The sequence below is a fragment of the Pangasianodon hypophthalmus genome, chromosome 9 (genome assembly GCF_027358585.1).
Source record: "Pangasianodon hypophthalmus isolate fPanHyp1 chromosome 9, fPanHyp1.pri, whole genome shotgun sequence".
In the NCBI taxonomy this organism is placed as follows: domain Eukaryota; kingdom Metazoa; phylum Chordata; class Actinopteri; order Siluriformes; family Pangasiidae; genus Pangasianodon; species Pangasianodon hypophthalmus.
The window spans coordinates 28,828,097-28,849,891 of record NC_069718.1 but is presented as its reverse complement, the minus strand read 5'-3'; the positions used below and the strand labels follow the sequence as shown (position 1 = coordinate 28,849,891).

Below are 21,795 nucleotides of genomic sequence, written 5' to 3'. Positions count from 1 at the left end.
CATCTGATATGTGGACAATCATGTTCCATTATATTAATATTACCTGGTAACAGGAAATTCTCCAATCTTACATGGCTGCAGATTTGGCTGAAGTAAAGATGTTACTGATAGAGGAATGGGGTATCCAGGGGAAGGTGAGATGCTTAGTGACTGATGCAGCTCCCAACATGATTGCCTGTGTAAACAGTCTGAAACTCTGACATGCAACTTTTATTGTAGCACATCTGATAAATAAAGACTGTCAGGTTCAGGAACAGATGGGCAATCCTGTCCTGATACTGGTTCAGGAGGTGGACACTTGATGAAACAGCACTTACACAATGCTGCAGTGTTTGGTTAATCTGGGACAAACAGGGAATTAACATCAGCCCTGGAAGAAGTAGTCTTCTTGATAAGAAGTAGTCTTACTGGAAATATTTTCTCAGCACAACCCTGTATACTTATAAAAAATATATGTAATTTTTTAGTGATTTATTTTGAGCAGTCAGTACACCATTGGTAAACAAAGCAGCACCACGTCTCTGTGACAATGTGTGTGCGCAGGTGTGTGTGTATGTGTCACTGCCCTTTGCTCAGGTAGAGTGTCAGTGAAAATAAAACTCAGCAGCTCCATTTTGTGTTGGGGGAAAATAAACCATTTCAGGAGTAAAAACACAGTGAGTCTCTAAATCTAAAGCTATAATATATAAACACACTGAAGTGACACTAGATGCAGAAGAGTTTTGTGGGTTTGTACTGAAGGTTTAATGTACACAGGTTGTTTTAGGACTTGATACCGTGACTATTTCCTGTAAGTGAACTCTGTGCTGATACAGGGTTTGATTTAACACACCGATGTTGGAGTGAAGTAAACGTGTGTCCTGCTGTAATCTGGAGAAGGAGACATGACCTCCAACATGAGTGTGTCTGGAAAACAGGACTTAAAGAAAGACGAGAGGTGAGTTACTTTTCCATTCAGCAGCAATAAATACACACCGTCTCATGGGAACAGATCTGTATCTCTAAACACTCACTAGTTAACAGAGGAACTAAACTTTGCTTTAAGGTGTTTAATAGCAGTGAATATATCACTGATCTGATGTAAGAACAGTTTAGAGAAATCATTCACTGAGAGAAGAGTAAAAAGGACTGTGTAATGTGTAGCATAAGAGCAGCATAGCTTTGAGTCAGTGAACTCTACAGGTTTTAAGACCCAGCTGAGTCAGTTAGCTGTGATTGGGACTCCTGACATCAGAGTAATTCCTGAGGTATGAGGCGTGTCTCCTGTCTGAATAAGTGTGCAGACTGTAGCTGAATTAAAAAGATGGAATTCTTGGTGTTTAATGATGAACACATTGTTTAACAGTGCTGAGACAGCAGAGTATTAATTATTGCTGATATTTCTGTTGTAATTCTAGAATGATGGAGAGAAAGAGATCAGACTCACCAGAACCCAGCTGTGTGTCCATGAAGAGTGACCAGTCAATGGATCCTCCAATTAAGTTCAGAGACAGAGACAGTTCTACTGATGTGAGGTCAGTATAGTGAGGTGTTTTATGGCAGTGTTCCACCTGATCAAACTCACTCGTCTCATTATGAAGCCCTTCATGAGCTTTATCAGGTGTTGAAGCAGTAAAACACTAAACTGTGCAGTGCTGCAGCTCTCGGACTGGCAGTGAGGAAAACTGCTTTAAGAGTTCAGTTCAGCCTGCAGTCCCTGAGCTGGAGGGTCTGTGGTGCTACAGAAGAACATTTACACCTGGGAAATTAATGACTATATAACCATTTTATTTATTTATTCTTTCAAATATTTATATCTAAATATGTCAGTGTCAGTTAGGAAATCCTGAAATCAGTGTATTGTGTTAACAGGATAGTGTTAAATATCTGCCTTTGTATTTATTAGTGTGCGTTGTGCAGCTATGAATACATATAGTCCAAATTACATTATGTGTTTTGTTTGTTCACAGACCACAAAAGAAGAAATCAAACATCAGCAGAAATCAGTTGGAGTCCATATTCAAGGTGTTTGTCTTTATTCTGTGTAACTTGTGTGTGAGTAGGTTGCAGGTTTTTCGATTTAAGATAATATACAGTTTATAATTTATGTAAATTTACAAATTACAGTTTTATTGATGTCCAGCAGGATTATGGGCAATCAGACAGAACGTCAGTTGTAACCGTGTTAATAGAAAGAGACTTTTCTTCTTTTCATAAAATAAAAGCGTCTCTCACAGTGTAACATTATAATATTTAGATCTGTTACTGTGACTTTCTAACCAGGAGCTGGAACACAAAGTCATCACTCTGATAAAGAATGAGCTGAAGAGGTTTAGGAAGCTCCGGAGTCCAGATTACCCAGCATGCACTGAGAGGGAGGTGGAGGATGAGGAGGATCTGCACAGTGTCAGAGAGGGAGCGCTGAAGATCACACTGCACGTCCTGAAGAACATGAACCACACAGATCTCGCTAACACACTGCACAACAGTAAGAGCTCTGAGTCATGACTTTATTCCATCAGGTTCACTTTAGAGAGAGGAAATTGTTTTAGATATTAACACTTTTAGTTTTAAGTTTGATTTTAGTATCATGTACATCTGGTGCTTTTCTGTTCTGTTCGTGGTCCAGCTTGTGGTTACTCTGTACAATGGTCCTGCTCCTTCAGTAATATTTAGTACATGAATCAGGAATGAACAGCAGCATTTGAAAGTATTTTACATTTTATATTGTGCTCAGTGATTTTTCACTAAAACATGTTATTACTTTGTTTATTAGAACTCACCTCTGTGTATCAGCCAAAGTTCAAATCCAACCTGAAAGAGAAGTTTAAAAGAATTAATGAAGGAATTTCACAGCATGGAAGCTCAGCACTTCTGAATGAGATCTACACAGAGCTCTACATCACAGAGGGTTGGAGTGGAGCCGTCAATAATGAACATGAGGTGAGACAGATTGAGACAGCGTCCAGGAGACCAGCAACACAGGAGACACCCATCAAATGTAATGACCTTTTTAAAGACAAGTCCGTCAGAACTGTGCTGACTAAAGGAGTTGCTGGAATTGGAAAAACAGTCTCTGTGCAGAAGTTCATTCTGGACTGGGCTGAAGGAAAAGCAAATCAGGACGTCTTCTTCATGTTTCCACTTCCCTTTAGAGAGCTGAATTTTATGAAGCAGAAAAATCTCAGTCTGATGAACCTTCTTCATCACTTTTTCCCAGAAATGAGAAAACTACAATTAATAGACTGCGACTCCTACAAAGTGGTGTTGATCTTTGATGGTCTGGATGAGTGTCGACTTCCTCTAAATTTCCAGAACAATGAGAGATTGTGTGATGTGACAGAGTCAGCCTCAGTGGATGTGCTGCTCACAAACCTTATCAAGGGGAATCTGCTTCCTTCTGCTCTCCTCTGGATAACCTCTCGACCAGGAGCAGCCAGTCAGATCCCTCCTGAGTGTGTAGACCAGGTAACAGAGGTACGAGGCTTCAGTGATCCTCAGAAAGAGGAGTACTTCAGGAAGAGGATCAGTGATCAGAGCCTGGCCAGTAAAATTATCAGACACATGAAGTCTTCAAGAAGCCTCTACATCATGTGCCACATCCCAGTCTTCTGCTGGATTTCAGCAACTGTTCTAGAGAGAATGTTGGTTGAAGCAGAGAGTGGAGAGATCCCCAAGACTCTGACTCAAATGTTCACACACTTCCTGATCTTTCAGATCAAACACAAGGACCAAAAGTACCATCAGAACTGTGACCCTGATCCTCAGCACACCAGAGAGAGTATCCTGGCACTGGGAAAACTGGCTTTCCAACAGCTGGAGAAAGGAAACCTGATCTTCTATGAGGAAGATCTGAAAGAGTGTGGCATTGATGTCAGAGAAGTGTCAGTGTACTCAGGAGTGTGTACCCAAATCTTCAGAGAGGAGTTTGGGCTTCACCTGGGGAAGGTGTTCAGCTTTGTACATCTGAGTGTTCAGGAGTTTCTGGCTGCTTTATATGCATTTCTCTCCTCCATCAGCAGAAATGTAACCAATCAACAAACCACTGATCTGTCTGATCTTCTCAGAAAGTCAAACATGTCTGATTTCCTCAGGAGTGCTGTGGACAAGACTTTACAGAGTGATAATGGACACCTGGACCTCTTCCTCCGCTTCCTAATGGGTCTCTCACTGGAGTCCAATCAGACTCTCTTACGAGGCTTAATGCCACAGACAGGAAGCAGCTCTCACAGCAAACAGGAAACAGTCAAGTACATCAAGGAGAAGATCAGGAAGAATCCATCTCCAGAGAAATCCATCAATCTGTTTCACTGTCTGAATGAACTGAATGATCATTCTCTAGTGCAGGAAGTACAAACTTACCTGAACAGAGGAGGTTACAGGTGTCTCAGTGGAACCAGACTCTCTCCTGCTCAGTGGTCAGCTCTGGTGTTTGTGTTACTGAACTCAGAACAGGAGCTGGATGAGTTTAATTTGAGGAAATATGACCCTTCAGAGGAAGGTCTTCTGAGGCTGGTGCCAGTGGTCAAAGTCTCCACAAAAGCTGTGTGAGTATTTTTATTTATAAACGTATTACTGCATGGTTTGTTATTTTAATGTAACACTGAACTGCAATGTTTCGATTAATGCTTGTTAATTGTTACTCTAATTATCGCCAAATAAACATGTTTTACACTAACACGTTATGTCTAAACTGATGGCTGGGCGATATGGACAAAATCTTATGATATGGTTAATATCTATCAAAATCTTACAATATGGTTCGTATCTATCTTTTTATATATATATAATGTAGTACATATATAAACAATATATTTTGTTTTTTGTAAAATTAATGAAAAACTAACTAACTGCACTAAACACCAGTGCAAGGCACTTTTTCTTTTCTCTTTTTTTTTGAAAGTGACATTGAACAGAGCTATCACAAATGAGAAAATGAAAAACATAATATAAATACAAACTATAAAAAGTAAATAAAACTTTTTTTAAACACTCCACCTTTATGTTCCTTTTAGGTACAAGTTCCTCATCCTTTGTTCTGTGTAACACAGTGTTGTGGGGAGTTTCACTCTGTCATGCTCCTCCATGCTTGTTTTTTTTTTCCACCCAATTTCTCCCTAATTTATTCATGGCTCATTCCCACCGTCCAGTTCAGTCTCCCCTATAATATGACCCTGTCCTCTACTAACTTCCGACACAAGTGATACCAACCGCATCTTTACAACCTGCTCATTCAACATAACACACTTGGAGGAAAGCGGTATCTGCCCACTTCTGTATGAATGAGCTCACAGACGTCCATGATCAGTTAGTGTCACTGTGATTGATAGGGGAGAGAGAGTATGCCACCCCTCCCTCCCTGAGAGCATGGACTCACTTGCTCACTTGGACTCCTGGCCACTGATGGCCGTGGCATCGTCGGGATTTGAACTCATGATTTCTGGAAAATAGGATGAATGCTTTTCTGTTGCACCACTCAGTAGCCTTTTTTTTTTTTTTTTTTTTTTTTTTACTAGCACACTGCTAGTTGCTCCTAGCTCCATCATTAGTGAGGTAAATCAGCTGTCAAAAAGTGGCTTTTTGACATTGGTGATAAAGAGGATATAGGAAAATATCTATCAATAGACATTATTCATTATTCTATTTTCTCATCCTACGATATGTATCACCATATTGCACAGTCCTATTGAGAGAGAATATGGATGCTTTCACACCAACCTATTTGGTTTGCACTGATCAAACTTTTTCTCTTTAGTTTGGATCTGTTCAGAAGTATGTGAACACTCCACCTGTTCTCCAGTCCACACCAAACACCTGATCCAGTGTCTCTGTAAAATCAGAGGTCTCAAGATACAAATTTTTAACTGTACGAGCACAGAGAACAAAACATACCAACTGTATGTCTTTACCGTCTCTGTGCAAATCACCATATAAATCACTGTAAAGTATGACTAGTATTGGCTTTTTATTAACTGGTAGTGTACAGTGTATTCACTGACACTTAGAACAATGCACACCAACTCTGTGAAATTCAACATATAACTTTGTGTTATTGCTGAAAAATCTGCAACACTTCTCACATTAGAACTCAATACATTTATTTCTAGATTGTGGAGATCAGTAATCATCACTGCATGCATTTTCCTTCAAAAACATTTTCTGGAATATTTTTGCTCCCATAGAACAATAGAAACAGGTCTATAAAATGGTACCGGCTCCATGAGGACAGATAACATCAGAGAAATTGCCTTATTGACCTCACTGTAAAGTACGACTAGTATTGGCATGTTATTAACTGTTAGTGTACAGTTCTCTAATTCTTTATTTTCTGTAATAAAATGCGCTATATCTGCAGTGTTGTTTGTAGAAACCTGAACATAGATCAGAGTTCTGAGATATCATTTCATCATCATTTCATTATCATTTCATCATTTCTCTTCCAGTTTGTATGGGTGTAATCTGACAGAGGAAAGCTGTAGAGTTCTGTCCTCAGTTCTCAGCTCAAACTCCTCCAGTCTGAGAGAACTGGATCTGTGTCACAATAAACTGCAGGATTCAGGAGTGAAGCTGCTCTCTGCTGGACTGGAGGATCCACACTGCACACTGGAGATACTGAGGTACACACACACACACACACACACAGATTAGATTATCACTTTATCACCAAATTTTACATACAGAAATGATTGTGTTTTTATGTAGCTGTAAATTTTAGAATATGATTTAAATATTTTTAAGAAACTGAAATGTGTTCATGAGAATAAGATTTACTTTTTAGATTAATTCTATATTAATAAGAAATAAAAGCTGTATTTATGAACTGTAATTATAGCTGTTTAGATCTTGTGTCTCTGCTAGAGGTGTAACACAATGCTATTATCTGTATCTGTTTAGTGCTCAAATTATTTGTAACCCTATCACTTTGCCCTGAGAAACATTGAAAAAATCAGGGCTGCTGCAAAAACAAAACATGTTATTCACAAATTACAAAACCTTTCTTTCTTTCTTTCTTTCTTTCTTTATTTATTTATGTAACTTTTATTCAAATCCTGAATCAGACATCCTGTGGAACGTTCTGGAAAGCTTTCTATATCTTCTATCTAATGTGACTGAGTAAAAAAGCTAACTATGTTTCAGAACAACGTCTTTCCCAAATCAAGAAACTGTTATTTACCATTTACATTTATGGCATTTGGCAGACACCCTTAACCAGAGCGACTTACAAAAGTGCTTTGAAGTCTCTGTCAATAAATACATTCTGATACTGGTTTGCTAGATCATAAACTAAGAATACCATCAGTCCAAAAAACTCTGTTGGGGAGGTAGTATAGTAACAAGTGCTCAGACACTACAACGTTTTTTTTATAATAAGTGCTAATTTAATTACTTTAGGAAGAGGTACGTCTTTAGATGTCGTTTGAAGACTGCCGGTGACTCAGCTGTTCAGACATCTAGGGGAAGTTCATTCCACCACCTAGGTGCCAGAACAGAGATGAGTCTCGATGCATGCCTCCTTGTACCTGAGAGATGGTGGGACCAGTTGAGCAGTGCTAGAAGATCGGAGGGAGTGTGGTGTCATGCGGGATGTGATATGTGCTTTAAGATAAGTGGGTGCTGGTCCAAACTATGTAGGCAAGCATCAGTGTTTTAAATCTGATGCGGGCAGCTACAGGAAGCCAATGCAGGGAGTGTAGCAATGGGGTGGTGTGGGAGAACTTAGGAAGGTTGAAAACCAGTCATTCAGCTGCATTTTGGATCAGTTGCAGAGGACAAATGGCGCTCAGAGGCAGACCTGCCAGGAGTGAGTTGCGGCAGTCCAGTCTTGAAATGACAAGGGACTGAACTAGCACCTGTGTGGCCTGTGTGGAAAGAAATGGACGAACCCTTCTGATGTTACAAAGGAGAAATTAGCTTGAGCGTGTCAGATTAGCAATGTGAGAGGAAAAGGACAGTTGATTGTCCATGATCACCCCAAGGTTGCGTGCAGTAACTGAAGACGAGATCAGAGAGTTTTCCTGGGAGATCGCAAGATCCTGACATGGGGGTGAATCCCCTGGGAGGAACAGCAGTTCAGTCTTGCTGCTATTAAGTTTCAGTTGATGAGCTTTCATCCATGATGAGATGTCTGCCAGACATGCTGATATCCGAGCAGAAACATGAGTGTCTAAGGGAGGGAAGGAGAGGATGAGTTGAGTGTCATCCGCATAGCAGTGGTATGAAAACCCATGTGAGGATATGACTTCACCAAGAGATCGAGTATAGGGGGAGAACAGAAGTGGAGAGTCTGCAGGGAGCAGATGTATCCATGTCACCTAATATGACCGACCTTCTAAGTAGGAAGCAAACCTTTGCCATGCTGCACCACGAATTCCTAGACTCATCAGGGTGGACAAGAGAGTCGTGTGGTTCACTGTGTCAAATGCTGCTTAAAGGTCAAGGAGGATGAGGACTGAAGACAGTTTGGCTGATCTAGCAGCATGTAACTTCTCAGTGACGGCCAAAAGGGCAGTCTCTGTGGAATGTGCCACTTTGAAGCCAGACTGGTTAGGATCTTGGAGGTTGTTCTGTGAGAGACAGTCGATTGTAGACAGTTTGTTCAAGGGCTTTAGAAAGAAAAGAGAGAAGTGATACTCGTCAGTAGTTGCTGATGCCAGAGGGATCCAGAGTGGGTTTCTTCAGGATGAGAATAACCCTTGCTCTCTTGAATGAGGTTGGTACACGACCAGATGTTATGGAGCCATTGATGATAGTGGTGATGAAGGGGATTTACCGTTGACAACAACAGCCAACTAATAATGTTTGATCAGATTTACTTTAGCGTTTGTGTTTGTTTCTGATCTTTCTGGAATGTAACATTCACTGGACACGCTATCAGAATCTGTTATAAAGCTGAACATGGCACACATGTCAGGACAGATAACATCAGAGAAATTGGCTTATTGACCTCAATTAAATTTTATTTTTTTATATAGCACTTTTATCAATGGACATTGTCACAAAGCAGCTTTACAGAAATGAATAGATTCAAATTAAATTAAACCAAAATAAATTGTACATATGTGAATTTATTCCTAATGAGCAAGCCAGAGGCGACTTTGGCAAGGAAAAACTCCCTGAGACGATATGAGGAAGAAACCTTGAGAGGAACCAGACTCAAAAGGGAACCCATCCTCATCTGGGTGACAATAATACAGTTGTGCAACCAGTAAATTCATCACGGTTTTGAAAAGAAGTCCGGTTTGTTAAACCTATCCACTGTCCCCTGATGGAGTCCTGGGTACAAAGCTGCCATGGCAACTGCAGCCCTAAAGCCACCACAGCAATTGCAATCCCAAGCCATCACAGTACAACTCCCCATATGAGATCCCCAAGCCATTTCCACGGCCCCAAAGTGGAACCATCCCCAGCAATCCCAATGATCTAAGGCCATCCATGTGGGGGCACCACCAGCAGCAGTGAGCGATCTCAACCAATGAGAACTCCAACCAGAAGTAGGGCATCAGGATGGATCAGGCATGTCCGGAGAGCAGAAGGGGTCAGGATCACTTCCATCTCAGGAGTAGCATGTGTAGCTCAATAGTGAGAGAGAGAGAGCGAGCATATGTGGAAGAGATATGTGTAAGCTTTTGTCCCGAATTGGTTAAGGACAGTGTACTTTGTGTGCAGAGTGAAAGCAGGAAATCCGGCAAAACTAGCTATGACAGCATAACTAAAAGGGAGAGCCAGAAGGTAACACAGACATGAGGGCACCCTGGGACATAAAGCTCCAGCCACTCCACTGTCAACAAACCTGAGTGAATGCGTGTGGGGGGGGGGGGGGGGGGGGGTTTGGGTGCGACAGCATCCAAACATCCCAGTTCACCACAACATTCAATGCCCGTGAACCCTCCAGATCTGCTCCTTTACCTAAGAAAAAACTATTCACAAAAGGCTTAACTAAACAAATATGTTTTCAGCCTAGACTTAAACACTGAGATTGTATCTGAGCCCCGAACACTAATAGGAAGGCTGTGCCATAACTGTGGGGCTTTGTAAGAAAGTTCTACCCCCAGCTGTAGCTCGCACTATTCGAGGTACCAACAAATAGCCTGCACCTTTTGATCAAAGATGGGGTGGAGGATCATAAAAGACCAAAAATTTGCTCAGGTACTGGGGCGCGAAACCATTCAGTGCTTTAAAGGGAAATAGTAGTAGTTTATAATCAATACAAGATTTGATTGGGAGCCAATGCAGTGTGGTTAAGATAGGGGTGATGTGGTCATATCTTCTGGTGCTAGTAAGGACTCTCACTGCTGAAGTCTGGACTAACTGGAGCTTGTTTATGCATCTACTGGAACATCCAGACAGCAAGGCATTACAATAATCCAACCTAGAGGTAACAAAAGCATGAACAAATTTTTTTGCATCTTGTAGTGACATTATATTTCTTATCTTAGCAATATTTCTGAGATGAAAGTAATATTATCTGCATGAGCTTCAAATGAAAGACTGGAATCAATAATCACACCAAGGTCTTTTACTGCTGCACATGATGAAACAGAAAGACCATCCAGAGTTATGTAATCAGAAAGCTTACTGCATGTGGTTCTAGTACAAGTACTTCTGTCTTGTCAAAATTAAGTGAGAAAAAGGTAATAAGCATCCAGCGTCATAACAGTGGAAGCTAATACATTGTTTACCAATAATTTTTCCCAGAGGTAGCATATATAAAGAAAAGAGCAGTGGGCCTAAAACAGAGCCTTGCAGAACACCAAACTCTACCTTACTAAGCGTAGAGAAGTCACCATTTACATCTCCAAACTGATAATGATCAGTCAAATAAGACCTGAGCCAGGAGGGGGCCATTTCCTTAACTCCTACAACATTTTCTAGTCTATCGAGGAGAATAGCATGATTAATGGTATCAAAAGCTGCACTAAGGTCAAGCAACACAAGCAAGGAGACACAACCCTGATCAGAGGCCAGTAGTAGGTCATTTATCACTTTAACCAGTGCTGTCTCTGTGCTATGATGAGGCCTAAATCCTGAAAGATACATTTTGTGAATGTTATTCCTATGTAAGTAAGAGCATAGCTGCTGTGCTACAAACCTTTATAGGATCTTGGAGATAAAGGGGAGGTTTGATATTTGCCTATAATTAAACAGCTGACAGGGGTCGATGTTAGGTTTTTTAATCAGGGGTTTGATAACCTCTAGTTAAAAGATTTAGGTACATAGCCATTGCTAAGGGAAGAATTGATTACCTTTAGAAGAGGTTTGATTGTTTCAGGAATTATCTGTTGGAAGAAACATGTAGGTAAGGGACCTAGTACACAGATTGATGATTTTGATGATGAAATTAGTGAAATTAGTTCAGCCTCTTGAAGGGGAGTAAAACATTCTAATCGTTGACCTGATATCATTATTTTATTATCTATAGGGTTAGTTATGAAACTGTCTGGTTTTAAATTAATAGTCTGAATTTTTTGCCTGATATTTTAAGTTTTATCATTGAAAAAAATCATGCTATACTGCTATATAATGATTGTGTGCATGTTTCTATAATGGTCTTATCTCTAGTCAATTTTGCTACAGTATTAAGTAATAATCTAAGATTATTTTTGTTATCTTCAATTAGGGTGGAGAGATACAATGATCTTAGAGCTTTTCTATAGCTCAGAAGGCTCTCCTTCCATGCTATTTGAAATACTACCAATTTAGTTGGATGCCACTTACGTTCTAATTTTCGAGTGGTCTGTTTTAAGGTGTGTGTGTGATCGTTATACCAGGGTGTTAGCTTTTTCTCTCTAAACTGACCTCACTGTAAAGTATGACTAGTATTGTCATGATATTAACTGGTAGTGTACAGTTCTATAATTCTTTATTTTCTGTAATAAAATGCACTATATCTGCAGTGTTGGTTGTAGAAACTTGAACACAGATCAGAGTGTATTGTTTGTAGGCTGCTCACTCTCACGTGTGTGTGTTATGTACATGACCTAATGGTCTTATAATAAATTGTAGCTGAGAGAGTGGAGTGCAGAAAGACGTCCCTGCTCCTGTAAATATGCTGATGTGGCGTCCTGTCCTCTGATTTGTGTGTGTGAGAGAAACACAGTGACATTTCTGTTACATGTTAAACTTTAGCTGTATTATGGCTGTGTTTGTGTGTTCAAGATCAGTGTTCAGATCTTTCATCATTTCTCTTCCAGGCTGTGTGAGTGTAATCTGACAGAGGAAAGCTGTAGAGTTCTGTCCTCAGTTCTCAGCTCAAACTCCTCCAGTCTGAGAGAACTGAACCTGAGTGAGAATAAACTGCAGGATTCAGGAGTGAAGCTGCTCTCTGCTGGACTGGAGAATCCACACTGTACACTGGAGATACTGAGGTGTATATATACACACACACACACACACACACACACACACACACACACAGAGGTCAGATTTTCACTTTATCACCAAATTTTACATACAGAAATGAGTGTATGTTTTTATGTAGCTGTAAATTTTAAAAACTATGCTTATGAATTGTAATTATAGCTGTTTAGATCTTGTGTCTCTGCTCGAGGTGTAACACAATGCTATTATCTGTATCTGTTTAGTTCTCAAAATATTCATAACTGTTTTTGTATTTGGATTTAGACCGGAACTGGGCATGGTCTATACCAGAGGGTTTTTTGCATGAACCCTATCACTATGCCCTGAAAAACAGTGAAAAAAGTCAGATCTGCTGAAAATAGAAAACATTTTTTTTTTTTACAAATTATAACACATTTATTTATTTATTTGGTTGGTTGGTTTGTTATTATTATATAAATTTTATTCAACTCCTGAACCAGACATCCTGTGGAACTTTATGGAAAGTTTTCTGTCTTCTATCTAATGTGACTGAGTAAAAAAGCTAACTGTTTTTCAAAACAACAATGTCTTTCCAAATCAAGAAACTGTTATTTACTGGTGACAATGACAGCCACCTAATAATATTTGATCAGATTTATTTTAGCCTTTGTGTTTGTTACATTCCAGAAAGATCAGAAAAATTCACTGGACACACTATCAGAATCTGTTCTAAAGCTGGACCTGGTACTGGCTCCATTAGAACAGATAACATCAGAGAAATTGGCTTATTGACCTCACTGTAAAGTACGACTAGTACTGGCATGTTATTAACTGGTAATGTACAGTTCTATAATTGTCAAGTTATATTGGGATTCTCAGCCTCAATGTCAGCCCAAACTTGACAAAGGCTTTATTCAACAATGAAGGGCATATGGAATAACTCAAAACATCTGATTCTTGATTACTGATGCAATTTATTTGAAGATCCTTCAAACAATAACTTGATCATCTTTGCATAAATTCAGTGGTTCAATCAGATCTGCTTAGCTTAATAACCTATACAGGAAGCACAAACCATATATATATATATATATATATATATATATATATATATATATATATATATATATATATATACACACTATATTACCAAAAGTATTCGGTCACCTGCCTTGACTCACATATGAACTTAAGTGCCATCCCATTCCTAACCCATAGGGTTCAATATGATGTCGGTACACCTTTTGCAGCTAATACAGCTTCAACTCTTCTGGGAAGGCTGTCCACAAGGTTGAGGAGTGTGTTTTTATAGGAATTTTTGACCATTCTTCCAAAAGCGCATTGGTGAGGTCTCACACTGATGTTGGTCGAGAAGGCCTGGCTCTCAGTCTCCGCTCTAATTCATCCCAAAGGTGTTCTATCGGGTTCAGGTCAGGACTCTGTGCAGGCCAGTCAAGTTCATCCACACCAGACTCTGTCATCCATGTCTTTATGGACCTTGCTTTGTGCACTGGTGCACAGTCATGTTGGAAGAGGAAGGGGCCCGCTCCAAACTGTTCCCACAAGGTTGGGAGCATGGAATTGTCCAAAATGTTTTGGTATCCTGAAGCATTCAAAGTTCCTTTCACTGGAACTAAGGGGCCAAGCCCAACTCCTGAAAAACAACCCCACACCATAATTCCTCCTCCACCAAATTTCACACTCGGCACAATGCAGTCCGAAATGTACCGTTCTCCTGGCAACCTCCAAACCCAGACTCGTCCATCAGATTGCCAGATGGAAAAGCGTGATTCATCACTCCAGAGAACGTGTCTCCACTGCTCTAGAGTCCAGTGGCGGCGTGCTTTACACCACTGCATCCGACGCTTTGCATTGCACTTGGTGATGTGTGGCTTGGATGCAGCTGCTCGGCCACGGAAACCCATCCAATGAAGCTCTCTGCGTACTGTACTTGGGCTAATCTGAAGGTCACATGAAGTTTGGAGCTCTGTAGCAATTGACTGTGAAGAAAGTCGACGACCTCTTTGCACTATGCGCTTCAGCATCCGCTGACCCCTCTCCGTCAGTTTACGTGGCCTACCACTTCGTGGCTGAGTTGCTGTTGTTCCCAAACTCTTCCATTTTATTATGATAAAGCTGACAGTTGACTGTGGAATATTTAGGAGCGAGGAAATTTCACGACTGGATTTGTTGCACAGGTGGCATCCTATGACAGTTCCACGCTGGAATTCACTAAGCTCCTGAGAGCGGCCCATTCTTTCACAAATGTTTGTAAAAACAGTCTGCATGCCTAAGTGCTTGATTTTATACACCTGTGGCCAGGCCAAGTGATTAGGACACCTGATTCTGATCATTTGGATGGGCGACCGAATACTTTTGGTAATATAGTGTGTATATATATATATATATATATATATATATATATATATATATATATATATATATATATATATAGATACATATATATGAGCAAAGGCAATACATAGTAGTGAAATAATCAAGTACATTTAAGGATATTAACTACAAACTTGCTAGTATACTCACAAGTCACTTATCAAAGAACATATAAACATAGCAATTCAAAAGCACTGCTAAATAAAATGCTGTTACTGCACATGGCTAATTAGCCATTAGATGCTAAACCGCTTACAATACAAACAACTTGCAAGTCAACATAGCGTTCTCATAAACAGTCTTTAGTTACTAGAAAAATCTAGAGTCTTTGTCCTACCAGTAGCATCTCAAAGTTGAACAACACATTGTGGCTTTTCCCAGGTGTCCTTGAATGAATGAACTCAGCATCCAACCTTGATGATTAGATCCGTGCAGGTTTAACAATCTTTCTCCATTGGTTTTACTACCAGCAGCACGAACTTGGGTAGGAGCAGTGTATGCACTTCACGAACAAAGAACCTCTGCGTGCTGATAATCAGACACACCTGCCGCTATCAGACATGAGCATGACATGGCACTGGCCAATCAGCTTCCTTGTTGCTTCCATGTTTGCACTATGTGTTCACAACCAATAGGTTTTTTTTTTTTTGTTTTTATTTTAATCTCAAGGTTAAATTCATTTTATCAGATAGATCTTTCCTTACTTTAATAATGATGAATATATATTTTCACTCAATTCCAAAATGAACTTAACAATAATTCTTTATTTTCTGTAATAAAATGCACTATATCTGCAGTGTTGGTTGTAGAAATTTGAACACAGATCAGAGTGTATTGTTTGTAGGCTGCTCGCTCTCACATGTGTGTGTTATGTACATGACCTAATGGTCTTATAATAAATTGTAGCTGAGAGATTGCGGAGTGCAGAAAGACGTCCCTGCTCCTGTAAATGTGCTGATGTGGTGTCCTGTCCTCTGATTTGTGTGTGTGAGAGAAACACACTGACATTTCTGTTGCATGTTAAACTTTAGCTGTATTATGGCTGTGTTTGTGTGTTTGAGATCAGTGCTGTGATATTTCATCATTTCTCTTCCAGGCTGTGTGAGTGTAATCTGACAGAGGAAAGCTGTAGAGTTCTGTCCTCAGTTCTCAGCTCAAACTCCTCCAGTCTGAGAGAACTGGACCTGAGTTACAATAAACTGCAGGATTCGGGAGTGAAGCTGCTCTCTGCTGGACTGGAGAATCCACACTGTACACTGGAGACACTAAGGTACACACACACACATAGAGCAGAGTTTGAATAAGTTCATCAACATCCAGTTTTCATCTGTGGTAATTGTAATTGTAGTGATCTGATATATTTTCAATGTTGTGTCTTTGAGATGGAGAGTAAATGTACTGTATATAAAGATTTTGTGTAGTTCATGTTTTCAATGCTAAAACTGAGTGTGTTATGTGTGAGAAGGTTTTTTATCTTGCAGGATGCGTTACTGCAGTATTACAACTGAAAGTTGTGCTGCTCTGGCTTCAGCTCTGAGGTCAAACTCCTCATCACACCTGACAGAACTGAATCTAAATGGTAATAATCCAGGAGAATCAGGAGTGAAGCTGCTCTCTGATCTACTGAAGGATCCACACTGTAAACTGGAGACACTACAGTGAGTTACTGACTTTCTGTATCTTTACTGTACTGTATGATATTGTGTGTGAGAGAGCCTGATTTGAATTGGGATGCTGTGTGCCCCAGCATTCAAGATCCGTCTCGCAACCCTGATCACCAGTTGATTCATTTTAATTATTTGCACAGGACATACTTAACTCCCCTTAACTCCAGCACATGAACATTATAAGGTCCCTGGCACTTTTATCCATGTTATCATGTTCTGGGAGAGTCCACTGGTTGCTGAGTTCTGGGTTAAGGTAGTGTCCAAACTATTGAATTTGATATCTGTGACGGTGCCCGCAACCATATCAGTCCTGATTCTAAACGAATTATCCACAATTAACATTTCGAAAAGAGTAGTTCTTGCCGAACTCACTGCTGCCAAGAAAATGTCTGCAGTCCACTGGAAACCTCCTCAGTCTCTCCATTATAGCTTGGACTCTGTCCATTATAGAAGTAATCTACAAGGAACTCTCAACAGCTTGAATTAAGTGGGTTAACATTAATCCATTAACATTAATTAACATTAACATTAATTAATTAACATTAATCACTGGTGTAAGGCAATCAATGCCCTGGAAAGTCTGCTATAAAACCTGTATCATTTGTGCTTCCCTCTCTCTCTCTTTATTTCCAAACAGTAGACTCAGAGCCTGTGTGTGTGTTTGTGTGTGTGTGTGTGTGTCAGCATGTGTTTCTGTATCAGATTATGTGAGTGTTCATACATGTAGTTGATGTTTCTTGTCTTACTTTGGCCACATTTCTGTCATTCTTGTATACTGCCCCGTAGTGCCTTGTTTTATGATGTCGATTGTTTTATGAATAAACAAGTAAAAATAAAACAAAAAATCCAAAACAATCCTCTTTAAAACACCTGTTAACTGCTAAGAGGATGAATTAGATTTCTTTATCTTTGAAAGACAGAGGGCTTAGCCCTACTAGTACATTGACACGAGGCGCCCTGCATGATGCCCTCTAGACTTAGACATTTTTGTGCATGAACAGAAGTTACAGCAGAGTTTTAATAAATGCAGCAACATCCAGTTTTCATCTGTGGTAATTGTAATTGTAGTGATCTGATATATTTTCATTGTTGTGTGTGTATGTACTGTATATAAAGATAGGCTAGCACTGATAAACATACAGCAAGTTAAATAGATAGATAAATATTCTTTATTGATGCACAAGAGGAAATCTGGGGAAGATAAAATGAAATTCTACACAGTCACCTGAGCTCAGGATCAAACCCAGGACTCTACCACTGTGCCAGCTGTTTCCTTTTGTATCAGTCGCTGATTAAAATAAAAACAGATGCACTTATCCATGCTGTACAGAATATATGTCTAATCATGCATTTCAGCATCATGAGAAAAATAAGTTGTGATCTGGTGAAAACAGAAATGGTTCTGTCCATTGTAGCTAGGTCTACACTGTCTGCATTTAAATCTCCTCTTTGCCAGAGCATATGTTGGTAGAAATTGGTTTGATTTGATTCCTTTTTTTTTTTGCTTTAAAACAAGATCTTGGCAGCTGAGGACTCTTTATAAATCAGCCCCAAAATCCCACCAGTGGACTTGTTTGACATCTCAACTTTGTTCCAAACAGGCACAGTACGGTGTAAATCTGGCAACCTCACCAGTGCTGTGTTTCCCCATGACTCACACTCTGACAGGGCGGAGCAATTAGCATATGAACAAAACATTTCAATTCTACATTTAAATTTACATTTAATATTGTTTACATTTAATAATGTAATTATATTTAACATTTAGATTCATATTTAAAATGTATATGTAACGTTTACATTTAATATTTACATTTAAAATATTTAAGTACATGAAATCATCTTATAATATTTATATTTAATATTTATGTGTAACATTTATATTTTATATTTAAATTTTTTCCATTTATATTTCTATTTAAATTTTGCACTGAAACTTAGAACAATGCACACCAACTGTTTTACCGTCTCTATGAAATTCAACATATAACTTTGTGTTAATGCTGAAAAATCTGCATCACTTCTCACATTAGAATGAAATACATTTATTTCTAGATTGTGGAGATCAGTAATCATTACACATGCATGGATTTTCCTTCAAAAACATTTTCTGGAATATTTTTGATCCCATTGAACAATAGAAACAGGTCTATAAAATGGTAACAGCTCCGTAAGGACAGATAACATCAGAGAAATTGCCTTATTGACCTCACTGTAAAGTACCACTAGTACTAAACTACCACATGTTATTAACTGATAGTGTACAGTTCTATAATTCTTTATTTTCTGTAGTAAAATGCACTATAGCTGCAGTATTGGTTGTAGAAACTTGAACACAGATCAGAGTGTAATGTTTGTAGGCTGCTGGCTCTCACATGTGTGTGTTATGTACACGACCTAATGGTCTTATAATAAACTGTAGCTGAGAGATTGTGGAGTGCAGAAAGACGTCCCTGCTCCTGTAAATGTGCTGATGTAGTGTCCTGTCCTCTGATTTCTGTGTGTGAGAGAAACACACTGACATTTCTGTTACATGTTAAACTTTAGCTGTATTATGGCTGTGTTTGTGTGTTTGAGATCAGTGTTCTGATATTTCATCATTTCTCTTCCAGTCTGCGTGTGTGTAATCTGACAGAGGAAAGCTGTAGAGTTCTGTCCTCAGTTCTCAGCTCAAACTCCTCCAGTCTGAGAGAACTGGACCTGAGTAACAATAAACTGCAGGATTCAGGAGTGAAGCTGCTCTCTGCTGGACTGGAGAATCCACACTGTACACTGGAGACACTAAGGTACACACACACACACACAGACACACACACACAGACACACAGAGAGAGAGAGAGAGAGAGAGAGAGAGAGAGAACAGAGTTTTAATAAATATAGCAACATCCAGTTTTCATCTGTGGTAACTGTAGTGATCTGATATATCTGTATGGAGAGTAAATATACTGTATATAAAGATTTTGTGTAGTTCATGTTTTCAATGCTAAAACTGAGTGTGTTAAGTTTGAGAAGGCTTTATTTCTTGCAGGATGTGGGGCTGCAGTATTACAGATGAAGGTTGCGCTGCTTTGTCTTCAGCCCTGAGGTCAAACTCCTCATCACACCTGAGAGAACTGGATCTGAACTGTAATAATCCAGGAGAATCAGGAGTGAAGCTGCTGTCTGATCTACTGAAGGATCCACACTGTAAACTGGAGACATTACAGTGAGTTACTGACTTACTGTCTCTTTACTGTACTGTATTGCATGATACTGAATAATATTCACGGTGTACTATATAATATTTATATGTGAGCATGTGCGTGTGTGTGTTTTGGTGTTTATGGTGATGTTTGTTCAAACTGATGCTCTTCTCTGTCTTTCAGCATTAAGGATTATAAACTCACCAGGATGGATGTGTAAGAGATCTAATCACAAATGCTCCTGACAGAGACTACTTTATTGTTGGCTTAGATCAGGAAAAAAAAGCATTTGATTTTATCTCAAGAGAATATCAATGGAATTTTGTTTTCCTGATAGTGAAACAACGCTGCAGCTCTTCTACAGAAAATATTCAAGAGAACAAGGAGGATGAACCGACACACACAAACAAATAAAGATATCTGCTTATGCAGATGATAGAACCGTTTTTATAAAGAACCAAAAGGAACTTGATATAATAAATAAACATTTTAAAAATGATGAAAAAATCTCTGGGTTCAAATGAAAGCTGAATAAAACAGAGGCAGTGTGGATGGACTGCAGCGCTGCTCCGCCTTTACACATAGAAAGTAAAGATGAAAGTAAACATAGAAAGTAAAAATAAAATCAAAATATTAGACTAAATATAACACACAACGAGTGTCCTGAACACAACTGGCAAATAAAGGAACAAGAAATTACATCTGAAATTGAAACGTGGAAAGAATCCAATTACAAAACCAGAACACAAATAATAAACCTTGATACTATCCAAGCTTTTATTTTTAGCCACTGTTTTTCCACCTGATGATAAAAATATCAGCGATTAAACAAAATGTGAGCTTTATTTGGGGAAATAACAGAGAGGTGATGAAGAGAGAAGTTTTATTTAAAACTAAAGAACAAGGAGGACTGAATGCAGCTGAATTAGGGAATAAATGAAAGACAGCATTTTGTAAGAATGTGACACAAGAAACTCAGAGTGGAAATCCTATAAAACAGAATATTGAGTTGAATCAGATCATTTAGCTGTTTCAGTGAGAACGAACTTAAATGAGCAGAGAGGTTACTACAAACTTTTTGCTTAATTTCAGATTGCCTGTGACTGCTGCAGTCGTTGGTACCAATCATGTGTCCAGGAGACATCAAAAGTGCAAAAGTTATAAATGTATATTTTAACAAGCTACTAACAACAGAGATCTTGCCTTTTTGACACACTATTATGATGTGCAGACAACAGAAATCAATGAGCTAAAATGTGATAATGTGAGTGTCTCACTGTAGCCTATAATGTATATGGAGAAAACGTGTGATCTGTTTGAATGAGAGACACTCTTTATTAATCAGTATCCAAGAGTGTTATATTTGAAGCATTTGAATTCTCACATCACATGTTGTGTATGCAAAATTAGGAAAGGCGAATGTACACTGAATTTGCAGTCGCGTTTCACACTCATTGATCAGTATGCTTGTGTAGACTTTGGTGAAAGGTACGCTTGTAGTTCATCTCCGTGTTCTGATCTGCTGCGCGAGTCTCATCAACAATAAGCTTTATCAATAAGCTATCAAGTTAACATCTTCATATCCAGCTGATACAATCGCACCTTTAAATGTGGCTCTCCTATATCAAGGATTAGCACTGTTGCCAATTTTGGCATAAAATTTTAGACTACGCCACCCCAGAAATTTGGCTGGGGACCCACAAGTACATCGAGTACCCAATACACAGATTTGTTGTGGCTGAGACAGGTATCAAACAATGATGAAAGGGTTCACACAATTTATTCAGAACGGCATACAATAAAGTGCAGCATTGATCTCTTTAATATACAAACATTAAAACACCTCACTCATATAACATTATACACATGCACTTTACCACTTCAGAACTGGGGAAATCGTCCTGCCTATCCAATAAATACAGCAACCACACATACCACCACAGCACCAAATCACCCTTTGTGAACACTGCAAACAGACAGCCGCACCACCACCACATACGGAGGACTCTGGCTAAAGCTAGCCCCCAATTCTGAAGGAAAAAAAAAAGAACAAAATATAAGACACAACCACACATACACTTAAATAATATCCTCAATAAAGGAATATTTATCTTGGGCTGTTGAAGCAAAAGAGCAAGTCAAACTGCTCACAAAAAAACATTTACAAAGAAAAAAAATTCAAAATACACAACCACATACACACACAAAAAACACAACCAAATAGTACTGATGTAATGCCTCGTCCGAGGCGGGCT

General features: G+C 39.1%; 2 protein-coding genes across 2 annotated transcripts; both read left to right on the top strand.

Annotated features, from left to right (window-relative positions):
- Window positions 1-526: 526 nt before the first annotated feature.
- LOC117597895 (NLR family CARD domain-containing protein 3-like) lies at window positions 527-13,370 on the top strand. Its single transcript, XM_053236966.1, has 7 exons — window positions 527-937; window positions 1,398-1,514; window positions 1,950-2,004; window positions 2,263-2,467; window positions 2,756-4,526; window positions 6,423-6,596; window positions 12,171-13,370. Exons 1-7 carry the CDS (start codon window positions 885-887, stop codon window positions 12,490-12,492), a joined length of 2,697 nt encoding a protein of 898 aa, XP_053092941.1. The 5' UTR covers window positions 527-884; the 3' UTR covers window positions 12,493-13,370.
- Window positions 13,371-15,377: 2,007 nt separating this feature from the next.
- On the top strand, window positions 15,378-20,980 carry LOC128318871 (ribonuclease inhibitor-like). Its single transcript, XM_053236968.1, has 5 exons — window positions 15,378-15,961; window positions 16,173-16,349; window positions 18,971-19,144; window positions 19,387-19,563; window positions 19,724-20,980. Exons 2-5 carry the CDS (start codon window positions 16,174-16,176, stop codon window positions 19,758-19,760), a joined length of 564 nt encoding a protein of 187 aa, XP_053092943.1. The 5' UTR covers window positions 15,378-15,961; window position 16,173; the 3' UTR covers window positions 19,761-20,980.
- The last annotated feature ends 815 nt before the right edge of the window (window positions 20,981-21,795 follow it).

Bases quoted from the DNA above. Each gene is read 5' to 3' on its own strand.
- LOC117597895 (XM_053236966.1), top strand. From the start codon at position 885: ATGACCTCCAACATGAGTGTGTCTGGAAAACAGGACTTAAAGAAAGAC. The intron at 938-1,397 runs GTGAGTTACTTT...TTGTAATTCTAG, and splicing joins GACTTAAAGAAAGACGAGAG to AATGATGGAGAGAAAGAGAT. The intron at 2,005-2,262 runs GTGTTTGTCTTT...CTTTCTAACCAG, and splicing joins AGTTGGAGTCCATATTCAAG to GAGCTGGAACACAAAGTCAT.
- LOC128318871 (XM_053236968.1), top strand. From the start codon at position 16,174: ATGCGTTACTGCAGTATTACAACTGAAAGTTGTGCTGCTCTGGCTTCA. The intron at 16,350-18,970 runs GTGAGTTACTGA...TTTCTCTTCCAG, and splicing joins TGTAAACTGGAGACACTACA to TCTGCGTGTGTGTAATCTGA. The intron at 19,145-19,386 runs GTACACACACAC...TATTTCTTGCAG, and splicing joins TGTACACTGGAGACACTAAG to GATGTGGGGCTGCAGTATTA.